We start from the raw sequence: 12,921 nt of genomic DNA, 5'->3' as shown, positions 1-12,921 counted from the left end.
CCTCAAGCTATGCCAGGGGAAATTTAGGCTTGAGGTGAGGAGAAAGTTCTTCCCTGAGAGAGTCATTGGACACTGGGATGGGCTGCCTGGGGAGGTGGTGGAGTCGCCGTCCCTGGGGCTGTTCAAGGCAGGATTGGACGTGGCACTTGGTGCCATGGTCTAGCCTTGAGCTCTGTGGTAAAGGGTTGGACTTGATGATCTGTGAGGTCTCTTCCAACCTTGGTGATACTGTGATACTGTGATACTCTGCCCTGGTGAGGCCTCACCTAGAATATTGCATGCAATTCAAGAGGGACAAGGATCTGCTTGAGAGAGTCCAACGGAGGGCTAGAAGGATGATTAAGGGACTGGAACACTGCCTTATGAGAAAAGCCTGAGATACCTGGGGCTTTTCAGTCTGAAGAGGAGGAGATTGAGGGGATCTAACAAATGTATATACATAGATGAGGTCTGGGTGTCAAGAAGGAAAGGACAGCCTCTCCTTACTTGTGCCCTGTGATAGGACATGGAGCAATTAATGTAAACTACAGTACAGGAAGTTTCACCTCAACATGAGGATGAACTTCTTTACTGTAAGGGTGATTGAGCATTGGACCAGGCTCCCTGAAGAGGTTGTGGAGGCTCCTTTTCTTCAGGCATTCCAGATCTGCCTGGATGCATTCCTGTGCCACCTGTGCTAGATTCTCTAGCAGGACAGTTGGACTTCAAGATCTCCCCTAACATCCTGTGATCTGTGAACACGTGAAATATCACTCCATTCTCAGTTGTAGCAGATGGAAGCTGGACTCAGGGAACTGGATTTGTATAACCTATAATTTGGTTTTGGTTTTTTTTCTTCCTTGAAAATGGAAATGAAAAAAACCCACACTGAACTCTGAATACACCAAAATTCACAAATATAGGATGCAGCCAGAGCATTATGAATTTTGAATACATCAATATTCACAAATGCAGAATGCAGGCAGGGCATTAAACTGACATGAAAATAATGGCCTGTTGGTTTACTGATCTTTAGGTGACTTGGGATTAAACAGATTTTTCCATTCTACCATATATATAAGTAAAGTGTTTTGTCTTTAATAATCTGAATTCATAGCAAACAGCTTTTAAAAGTGGATTTTCTTTTGAACACAACCCCATAATGGAACGTTCAAGACTTTCAGTTAAATTAGAACTAGAGGAAGTGCATCTCTCTGTTGAAATTATTCATAGAATCATAGAATCAACCAGGTTGGAAGAGTCCCCCAAGATGATCCAGTCCAATCTAGCACCCAGCCCTATTCAGTCATAGAATCATAGAATCATAGAATCAACCAGGTTGGAAGAGACCTCCAAGATCATCCAGTCCAACCTAGCACCCAGCCCTATCCAATCAACTAGACCATGGCACTAAGTGCCTCATCCAGTCTTTTCTTGAAGACCCCCAGGGACGGGGCCTCCACCACCTCCCTGGGCAGCCCATTACAATGCCAATCACTCTCTCTGTGAAGAACTTCTTCCTAATATCCAGCCTATACCTACCCTGGCACAACCTGAGACTGTGTCCCCTTGTTCTATTGCTGGTTACCTGGGAGAAGAGGCCACCCCCCACCTGGCTACAATGCCCTTTCAGGTAGTTGTAGACATCATTGAGGTCACCCCTGAGCCTCCTCTTCTCCAGACTAAACAACCCCAGCTCCCTCAGCCTCTCCTCATAGGATTTGTGCTCCAGGCCTCTCACCAGCTTCGTTGCCCTTCTCTGGACATGTTCCAGCACCTCAACATCCTTCTTGAATTGAGGGGCCCAGAACTATTCTGATATTCCATAGGATATTACTGAAAGCCAAATAAATACACTTTGCTCTATAGCTTCAATGAATGCTGTATTTTTTTAAGTATTTGTTTTTCTGAAACACTGAATAACAACAGCTCACCACAGCATTTTTTTTTCAGCATTTCACCTGTCTGTATCTCTAATGTAATAGAATGTTTGAGAATAATGTAATAGAATGAGGACAGAGTCATGGTGAAAGCACTACAATTTATCATTTATAGAACAGTTATTTTCATGAACAGCAACTAAACTTCACTTAACTCAGAGCTTCAATTCAAGTCATACAATTACATCCTGATCATCATTTGTTGCACTACCACAGTTCAAACTGAAGGGCAATCCACAGAATTGTGTGGTACTATATCCAAAGGCAGACTATATTAGAGAACTGTCTAGTATTGTGCTGATAACTGCAGCTTATACCAATCACTGATGTGGTGTATAGCTGCCTGTAAATGGCAAGTATACCCCAAATATAAAGTGTCTGTACTTTCACAGATGCCATTTCGTACTAGAAGCATAGAAGCAATGATGCATCAAACTTCTGTTTGATGAACAACATATCTATTTTTAAGAACTGCTTAGTCTATATAATAATTATTGTAACAATAGAAAATATTCAACCTGAGCACAAATGATGAATGGAAGAGGAAGTTAAAGTGTCTACAAAAAATAATGAGTTTTTGGTGTGATTCATACGCAGCAGTACAAGAAAAGTGTGTTAACACATTGACTTTCATCAACCTATTTTTAGCCCAGAAAGGTTTTTAAAATAAAAGACAGCTAACTGGAGAAAACAGACCATAAAGTAATTTAGTGTGGAATGTCACACTGCAAGTTGATATTGTTTCTCCTTGCTTTGAGTGCACATTTAACTTTTCTGGCACTTTCTGAGATTTCAAAGCAATGTGAAATGGAAAGATAATAACGTTCACATTCTAGTTATTGTAGGCTGCTGGCCTAGAAAGTCCAATTTTCTTTTCCTCTGTGAGCATCAGACCAGTGAAAAATACAATTCAAAGTGGCATGCTTATTTTGCATAAGAATAAACAAGACAGACTAGGAAGAAGCAGTGAATAAACTGCAGCAATCTGTGTGTATAACTGGGGTGTAACCAAAGCCAGAGGTTCTACTCTAGTGTTGCAATGTTTAGAACTTTCTCAATTCCAGTAGGAGTGCATATCTGAGATGCCAAAATATGGAAGAATCATATTTTTTATACATATGTAGTCTGATTTGGTTTTAGAATTACAAATGCTTAATGAAACAGCAAAGAACAATATGACCACTTCTCAATCCCCTTGAGTACATTGAATAGGAGACCACAGTATAGAAGTGTATGCAAAGTGGCTAAGGTTAACTTTGTAGTAGTGTGCACTGTATTACATAGAATCATAGAATCAAACAGGTTGGAAGAGACTTCCAACATCATCCAGTCCAACTTATCACCCAGCCCTAAACAATCAACTAGACCATGGCACTAAGTGCCTCATCTAGTCTTTTCTTGAAGACCTCCAGGGACAGTGACTCCACCACCTCCCTGGGCAGCCCATTCCAATGGCAAATTGAGTACTGAGTACAGGTGGGACTAAAATTTGATTCAGTGGCACAGATTGGTATTTCTGTATTTGAAACAACTAAATTTGGATGCATTTTCAGAGAAATAAAATCCTTTGATGACTTTCAGATTCCTTTCCACTTCAACTTGAACCATGCAGCCAGCTCATGTCTTAGAGATTAGCCTAAAGAGGCCAGAAAATGTGGAAAAGACTTGTGATAATTTGGGAGTTACCTCCCCCCCCTATGAATTTACATGGAATATGCTGGAAGTTAAGGAATGAAGCTTTATATTCACAGCTTAGCACAATATACAAGCAGATATTTACAAAATATTACAATATTTACAGCTATATACAGAAATATACAAGTTAAAAGTAATACAGAAACACAATACCCCTCCCAGAAATCAAAATCCCAAAGGAGGGGCTCCCAACCACCCTTCTGCCTTCATTCCACCCCTCTGTCTTATCTCATAGTTTGCCATACATGCAAGGTGAGTGTGAGGATCAGCAAAGGAGGTTAGAAACAGAGTGATTTCATGGAGTCAGTCATCAGCAAGTTTGCAGATGACACTAAGCTGGGGGCAGAGGTGACTGAGTTGGAGGGCAGAAGGGCTCTGCAGCGGGACCTTGACCGCCTGGACAGATGGGCAGAGTCCAATGGGATGGGGTTCAATAGCTCCAAGTGCAGGGTGCCGCACTTTGGCCACAACAACCCCATGCAGAGATACAGGCTGGGGTCGGAGTGGCTGGAGAGCAGCCAGACAGAGAGGGATCTGGGGGTGCTGATTGATACCCGCCTGAACATGAGCCAGCAGTGTGCCCAGGTGGCCAAGAGAGCCAGTGGCATCCTGGCCTGCATCAGGAATGGTGTGGTCAGCAGGAGCAGGGAGGTCATTCTGCCCCTGTACTCTGCACTGGTTAGACCACACCTTGAGTACTGTGTTCAGTTCTGGGCCCCCCAGTTTAGGAGGGACACTGAGATGCTTGAGCATGTCCAGAGAAGGGCGACAGAGGCTGGTGAGAGGCCTTGAGCACAGCCCTACGAGGAGAGGCTGAGGGAGCTGGGATTGTTTAGCCTGGAGAAGAGGAGGCTCAGGGGTGACCTTATTACTGTCTACAGCTACCTGAGGGGTGGTTGTGGCCAGGAGGAGGTTGCTCTCTTCTCTCAGGTGGCCAGCACCAGAACGAGAGGACACAGCCTCAGGCTGCGCCAGGGGAAATTTCGGCTCGAGGTGAGGAGAAAGTTCTTCACTGAGAGAGTCATTGGACACTGGAATGGGCTGCCCGGGGAGGTGGTGGAGTCGCCGTCCCTGGGGCAGTTCAAGGCAGGATTGGACGTGGCACTTGGTGCCATGGTCTAGCCTTGAGCTCTGTGGTAAAGGGTTGGACTTGATGATCTGTGAGGTCTCTTCCAACCTTGGTGATACTGTGATACTGTGATACTGTGATACTGTGATTAGATGGGTTACACAAGAGAAGTCCAGGGAAGAAAAAAACAAAGCCCAAAGATGCTGACTCTGACAGATAGAGACTCACACTGTCTTATCTATATGTTCTTGTTTTTATACATCTCAGCAAACCTATGAGTGAAGTAGACATCACCATTGTTTCCTTTTCACAGCCTATAATCTATTTTTTTCTCATTAAAATATTCCCATTAGCCTCAAGCTAGCACAAGACTGGAGGATGGGTGACAACTGAGATACTTATTGTGTCTTTCAATTGACAGGCAGGAATTCTATGACCAAGACCTATTTTGTCTGCATGTTTTATAATGAGTTTTACACTTTTTTAATCAATAAGGAGTTTTAATCAGTAGGGATTAAATGACATTGTTAAACAACACAGCTTTATCACCCAGGTGGTGAACTGAAGCATATATTTCCTGAGAGCAGCCACCTAAGCGTACGTATAAGTATTGCAATATCCTCATGAAGCAAAGAAATCTATCTATTATTGAGCCACTTTGCAGGTTTTATTGTTGTTAGTTAACAGATAATTGGCCTATTTCTGCCTGAACAAAAGTAATAAATGTTAACACCTTGCCAGTTGCTAAAGAGAACTCAGTAGTCTTGAACAGCACTAAGTTGCATGAAGTGTTAAGTGTGCTAGTTTAATGCAATACAACAAAAGTCCACATGTCAAGAGGTTATTCTTCCCCTTTACTCTTGTGAGACCCCTCTATGAACAACATGTCCAGTTACAGTGCCTCCATCATAAGAAGGACACAGAGATGTTGGAGTGAGTCCAGAGGAGGGTCACAAAGATGATCCAAGGGCTGGAAGATCTCTGGTATATGAGGATAGGGCAAGGGAGCTGGGGTTGTTCAGCTTGAAGAAGAAAAGACTCCAGAGGGACATTAGAGCTGCCTTCCAATACCAGAAGGCATTGTACAGGAAGGCTGAAGAGGCACTTTTCAGCAGCTGGATCTCATTGAGAGACATCCCTACCCATAGCAGGGGGCACCAGAGTTAGATGATCTCTAAGGTCCCTTCCAACCAAAGTCATTCTACAACTTTCCCGTGATGGTTTTGGTGAAATGTGGCTCCTTTCCCATTCTGAGGCATAAGCACACCCCCTCCCTGCAGGAGCAAGCTCTTAGTTTAAGCACTGAGAGTAGAAACGCTTCTAAATATAGGAGATTTTAAGGTATTTATTTGGTACTTATAAAACAGAGTACAGTTGTTATATTGTGTCAGAGGAAAGGTGCACTTAAATTCTGTTAGTCTCCAACTGTGCCCAGTTATAGATGCGTGTGGAGGAATATATGAGCACAACAGGCTTCCTTCTCTCTTTCAGTGCAATAGAACTGTAGCATGCCTTTTTAAGGGAAAGGATGCTATTAGTCTAGATAAATGTGGATATCTCCATGGCAGTTACAAATGTATGATGTTGCCTCTCTGGGATAATTTTCTAATCAGCAGAAAACTATAAACTACTTCTGGTTCCAGGTACTGAGTGTCACCATAAAGCAGCTACCAAAAAGATTGAATAAATAACATATGTCAACACACTAAGTGGAATGGGGAGGACGTCTTGATGTGTAATGCTGATCTGCTGATTGTGGGAGCTGACATTTCTAAAAACCAGTTGTTGCTCACCACCAACACAGGATGTAGCCATCACAATAAAATAATAATAATAATAATATGCTGGGAGAAATTATGGATGTGATTGTCAAGACAATTGCTAGTTTTTCCCTCAGTCATCAGAGATGCCGTGTGTGCTAGTTTGAAGCTAGCTAGAATGTTTTGGTGAGAACAACTAGATCATAGGCTGTGAAAGGAAAACAATGGTGCTGTCTACTTTCCCTCAGAGTCTTGCTGAACAAGAAATGAAAACATCAGATAACACTCTCGCCATTTTCTCTCACTCTGGCTTGGGCTGCTGACTGAGCTGCATCTCTCTAACACACCCTCCAGTCATCTTTGCTTCTTAACCTCTTGGCTGAACCTCTGTTCTTCCTTGGGACTGGGGTGAGGTTGAGAGGGACACGAGGAAAGTGCAGGGGTGGTTGAGAGCCCCTCCTGGGGACTCAGGCTTCTGGAGGGGGAGTTGTGTTTCTGTATTATCTCTTACCTTGTATATTTCTGTATATAACTGCATATACTGTAAATATCTGCTTGTATATTGTGCTAGCTGTAAATATAAGCTTCATTCATATTTCCAGATCCAGCTGAGTCTAGTCTGGGTACTCTCTAAAGTGTGGGGGGGTGGGGAACACCCAAACCATCACACCATGGAGCAATGTAAGTTTTCTTGTCTTCCATCTACTAAACTGGTGATTTGAAGCGTACAAAAACTGGGAGATGCAAATGACATATTATGAAGGAGCAGTTAGAGAATCTAATTAGTTTTTTAGACCAAAAAAACTTTTTTTCTTTTAATTCCCAGTCCCCTGTGAGTTCTCAGTACTTTTTGATCTCTCTAGTTTTTTATCAGCCTCCTGTTCCTTCTAAAGATGTTCCTTGTACCACTATTATTATTTTTTTCAGCAAAAGGTGTTTAACAGTTACTTCCCAAGAAAAGAGAAATCAGCTTCTTGCCTTGAACCTTTTTGCAAAGGCTGTCAGTCAGATCAATTAAGTAATTTCAATTGCTTTGATTTTAAACATTTGTGAATCCATAAGGTGCCAATAATAGGAAAATACCTCTATTGCTGACAGATTAAATGTATCTCAGTGTGAGACAAAGGTGTTGAGATTCAATTTCCTTTCTGTTTGCTGCTTTGTTCACACGTGCTTGACCTTACTGGCCAAGTGAGTGACTACGATGCCATTGCACTAACCAGTGCAACTCTCATTTGATTTCCAAATCCCAGCACTGCAGTGCTGCTCAGATAGGCTCTCCGTGGTCTTTTAAATTGAAGGAAGTCACTGACGAAAGCCTTACTGTTCCCTTGGTAAATTCTCTCATGAACCTGCATTTGCCAGCAAAAGCATGTTAACCACTTTCTCAAATACCTAAAGTTGTACAGTTTTATCCTTGCTTGTTGCCAGGCCATAGAAGGAGTGGCTTGGCTTGGCTTACTCAAGAAGTTCATCCTGTCATACTCAGCATCCTATTCCACAGTAACATTATGAAGGTACACATTGATAGTGAAGCAAAAATAACTTCAGTTCTATCCTTTCTAGAAGCTTTCTAAGGATTGCATGTTGTTGTGTTTGTATGGCACAAAAATCAGAGGGAGCCACATTTAATCATAATTACTGCTGCTTTATTCTAGAAGAACTGAGCTTGAAACTAGATCATAAGTGTGGACGAGCAAGTAAATCCCAAAGCATCACACTGCTCTAACAAGCAAAAGAAAGATCATGCTTTTGATTGATGGCTGACAAATGAAATGGGCTAAAATTTAGGAGAAGACAAATCTATTTTGGCAGGAAGCAGCTAACTACTGTCTCTGGAGCATCACTTTTCAGTCATTCTGCACAGTCTGCATTTCTGTAAACTGCTGCAAACAAAATTATAAATTCTTAGTAAGAAAAGTTATAAGCAAACTTGATATTTCAAATCATAATTCATAGAATCCTATGGAAAAAAAATAAAGTTAGTGTTTATTTCTCATATTCTTTCGTTGTTGAATCATTTCACCTGCGCTTTATTCCATGAACCTGTCTCATTATATTAATTTAGTAAATTTGTTTCTTTTTTCCTATGAGTTTCACTTCATTATTTTTCTCATTTGTTATATGCAATAGCACAGGATTTTGAAATAAAAATGTGATCCAGGTGAAGACTTGGTTTCGTCTGTGTAAGTGGTACACACTTGTGGTTTTCCTTGCTGTGTGAGTGGTGCAGTTTTCATATGGTTTATAATACATTGCTTTTAGCGGACTGTTAATAATTCAGTATCTTATCCCATTAAGTAATCTTTTTTTCCCCTTTAGAGCCTGAGGCTTGAGTTCTGATATTTGTATGTTACTAAGAATCATAGAATCATTAAAGTTCTTTTTTTTTTTTTGAGTCATCCTTGTGACTATCTATTTCAAAATATGGATGCATCTCTCAGAACCTGAGTTGTAACTCCCAGATGTGAATCTACAGTTTGCTTTTTGTAAACATTTTACTGTAACCACAAGATTTCTCATCTTATCTCAATGCACATTATATAATTTGTACAGGGATTGACTCTGTAAATACAAAGCATAAAACTTCCCCATAGTGATACCTTGCTTCGTACAGAGTCTGCTGGCTTAGCTGTGGGGTACTTGGAAGACACAATAGATTAGAAAAGCCTGTTTACTTTTCAGCCTGTTTATCACAGCTTTGTTCCTATGTCCCACAATGAATTATGTTAATCTGTTTTGTCTTTTTTTTTTTTGGATGAGAAAAGATATGGAAGAAAAGAATTAAACCTGAATATTTTCATGCTGAAATGCAGAGGTCTATTTTTAATTCTAAATCAGTTGTCCCAGTTTGCTTTCATCCTGTTGGATTTTCTGAAGTGAGAAAGTAGAAAAAGTGTATTTGAATTACCAAATCACATTCACAAATTTAGCCCCATTTTGAGGCTCAGCTTCTTAACAGTAATGTGCCACTGTAAGGAACAGCTGTCTTCCAAGACCATGGCTGGCAAGGAGATAGCTAATATATTAAATGTTTGGATTTCTTGCACTCTTGGTACATGTGCATGTGTGTGATACTGCAAAAGTTTTCCAGTATCATGTAGATTGTGGAGAGTGCATGTTTAGAGTGAATCAGAAAGGAATTAATCACCTGATGTGTTTCAGCAGGTAAATTAAAGGCGATGGGACAATTCTCAGTCTAATTTGTGTGAATTGAAAAGGCTTTGCTGAAGTGTTGTGCCATTTAAACACTATTCACTAATGTCACAACAAATCTTCTTATCAAAGCAGTCAATCTGATGCCTTTGGCAAAATCTGGGTACTTGACCTCATGCTGTTTTGCCTTCTTAGGAATGCAGGTGCTGGAATGGAATGGAATCCCCTTGACTGGGAAAACTTATGAAGAAGTCCAGAGCATTATTATTCAGCAGAATGGGGAAGCAGAAATATGTGTAAGACTGTGAGTTTTTCCCCATCTTTCTGTTTCCATATTTTTTTGGCTTTTCATGGCTTTCTTTTTTCATTTTTTAAAGAATAATTAAAGTTGTTAAGGTGGAACCTTTGCTAGCACAAAGCATGGATGTAATAACTTGCAAGAGATCACTCTGAGCGTGGGAGGCCTGTTTGTTCTTTTATTCTTTCTAAAATCATAAGGAAAGAGAAGCTGAGTCAGATGTTAGTAATTATGTTTCTATAAACAATGATATATCCATTGTCAGGCTACAATCTCCTCTTATTGGTACACATACAATTCCTTGAATTTACTGGGGTTAGAAAAAGGTGGTAATTTAGCACTAACTTGACCTTTACTGAAATCTCTTTTAGATGAATGCCATTTAAGCATCATGAGGAACATATAAAGTGGCATTCAATCCATTAAAGATTTCACCTTAAAAGAACCTTTTCTCCTCAGCTCTTTAACAGCATTGCAAACATATATCAGCTAAGAAGGGGCCATGCTTGGGAGCTGCTTTCTGTCATGAACCACTATTCATTTATCTACTTAATACAATAACAAAAGTATGAGGGAAGAGTTTCTTTTGTCTCAGGCTTCTCATTGCTTTCTTTAGGGACCTAAACATGCTCTCAGACTCTGAGAATCCCCAGCATCTGGAGCTGCATGAGCCAGTAAAGGCAGGTGAGCAACTAGTTATTGCTTTGATATTGTGGGACTGGATAGCAGCTGAAAATTAGACATGATATAAACAAGGGTATTAACATTATAACATCAGGTCTTACATCCCATGGGCAGAAAGGGGACCACAGCTTACAGAAAAAAATAAAATCAAGCATTTGTTGTTGTTGTTGGATCCTTTTGATCCAAACTGACACAATCATACACTATCTTACTAGTGCAAAGGAAATCTCAGTAACAATATAGCAGCGATTACTTGTTGCCCAGGGAAAACCTCCCCTCAGCTACTCCTTCCTCTCTGTGTACCACAGAAAATTGTGGCATAGTGGTCCCCTTGGGCAGCTTCTTTGTGCCCTGTGGGCAGAGCTGTCACTCCAGGACCACAGCCCAAGCTGACAGTGTCCAGAGGAATTTGCTGGTAGATTGTGATGTTTGTGGTGAAAACTTTCGACTCCTTGCTGGGAGGTGGAATGATAGTTTTTATTCCCTCCTCTTTGCTTCAGGATCTGCTTGGGGCCTCTTTTTCATGTTTTCTGTCATGCCTTGTGCTTTTGTCATCAGTCAAGAGCTCTGCATTGTGTATGACTTGACTGGATACTGTGCACTCCATGTGTACATATGAGATATATTATTTTTATCTTCTGTAGCCCCTGAAATTTATTCTGTCCAGCTCCTGAACTTGCATCAGTGCCAGTAACTGACTAGCAAGTTGCTGGTATCCCTGGAGCCTCAGCTATCGTCCTGTGCCCAAACCTTGCAGCACTCTGTTGTCAGCCCAGGCCTGTGCTCCTGCAAGATGCATTATTAATCTGGAGTCAGAAATAGCTCAATCTGCACACTGCAATTACTGTTGTGCCTTTATATATGGGAATTATTAAGAATGGGCATTATACCATGCAATCATGAAAGCTGAAATATAACTCAGACAAATTAAAGTCATTAGGCAATTGCTGTTGCAGCCAGACAAGCTAAAAAGAAGCTCTGAGCAAACTGGATCTAGTCCAAATAACACACAAGTCCTAAGGCCTGTGTTAGCTTAGTACAAGGCTTGTGGCCTGTTATTAGTGGTGATAATTCACTATTTACTAGGATACAGTGACGCAGTAAAAAGTAGTTTGTGTGAAGTTATTTTCATGTGACTTCTAAGATGGTAGTGCTTTTGAGAGATTCCCTTCTGTTCAGTCTGTACCAGGACTGGAGGGTCCAGTCATGGTATTAGTTGTAGCTAATCTAACTTTGACCTAACATCCACAATCCTGCTAGTAAAGCAGCCCTTCAGCAATCTCAATGCAGGCTGTTTCACTCAGCGTTTCACTGGTCCATTCTAAGTTCTATAGCTTTGTGGCTGCCCTTTCAGCAACCTGTACACAGGCAACACCATTTTCTGACTAAATAACTCTTCCCATCTATTAATATACTTACCATCAAGCTACCTTTTGTTGAAAGTGGATGTTATTGGAATTAATTGAAAGTGGACACTGAGTCTGACAGAACTTTGAGGCATAGATACCCACAATTTTTTCTTGATGTGTTTTATCTGCTCACTGAAGGCATTTGTAGGCAGTGAAGTAGGACTTTGAAACCATAGCAGCCAGTATTGCCAAAGCTTATTATTAAAAGTGAAAACTCAAAGTGAGAATTAAAGTAAATTCCCCCATTCTTGCAGACATGTTTCTTCCCAATCTTCTAATGGTTTCTGAGTGGGAATAACTCTGTAGAGTCCCTTTTGGCTGCCAAGCCAAGTCTTCCCTGCCATGACCTCTGAGATTGGGCGAACCACTTGTGCATTGGAAAGAAAAAATCACCGTTCCTTATAGAAAGAAAAACAAATGCAGTCTAGCAGGCAGGACAAGACCAATGCATTGCCTTAAATCTCTCACACTTCTGAGAACCTGGGAAGCAAGCTGAGCCTTGTAGTCTTTTAACTCTGCAGTTTAAGGCATATATGAAATTTGATTGACTGAATTTCTCTATAAAGTGGAGACTGCTGTCTTCAAAGGGCAGCAGTGAAGATGTGTTACATAGTTGTGATTAATTTGCAGTGTTAAAGTTTTGAGCTCTTTTTCTCTCTATTTTGATATAAATTATCTCAGGAGCAGAATTCAGTTGTATTGACTATTAAAAAAAAATTAAAAAGTTGGGATTAAGCCTTGCTGCAGCATAGCTCAGATAATTAAGAAACTGGCCCAGCTCCAAACAGTGCAACTTAGCACAGGCTAACAGTCTTTAATACTGTAATTGGCTCCTGCATGACTCAACATGATCAGCAAGACCTATTTTTCTTGTAGAGAATAAGCTTCTCAGAGGACTTGTGAGTTGAGTAACACAAATTGACAGTGTTGC

The 12,921-nt window shown here is 40.8% G+C and overlaps 1 protein-coding gene across 8 annotated transcripts in view; it reads left to right on the top strand.

The window, feature by feature from the left end:
* The window catches only part of PCLO (piccolo presynaptic cytomatrix protein), a 385,933-nt gene that overhangs the window by 290,105 nt on the left and 82,907 nt on the right, over positions 1–12,921 (top strand). For 6 of the 8 annotated variants that reach the window (XM_064142576.1, XM_064142575.1, XM_064142578.1 and 3 more), the window contains exons 11-12: positions 9,795–9,903; positions 10,514–10,581. In XM_064142576.1, the coding sequence (XP_063998646.1) occupies positions 9,795–9,903; positions 10,514–10,581 (177 nt within the window). The remainder of the gene's footprint in view (positions 1–9,794; positions 9,904–10,513; positions 10,582–12,921) is intronic. The other 2 variants (XM_064142582.1, XM_064142581.1) reach the window with 1 other exon arrangement.

This window comes from Pogoniulus pusillus, chromosome 4 (genome assembly GCF_015220805.1).
Source record: "Pogoniulus pusillus isolate bPogPus1 chromosome 4, bPogPus1.pri, whole genome shotgun sequence".
NCBI lineage: Eukaryota > Metazoa > Chordata > Aves > Piciformes > Lybiidae > Pogoniulus > Pogoniulus pusillus.
Note: the sequence above shows the minus strand (reverse complement) of the source record. Positions and strands in the feature narration are given on the sequence as shown.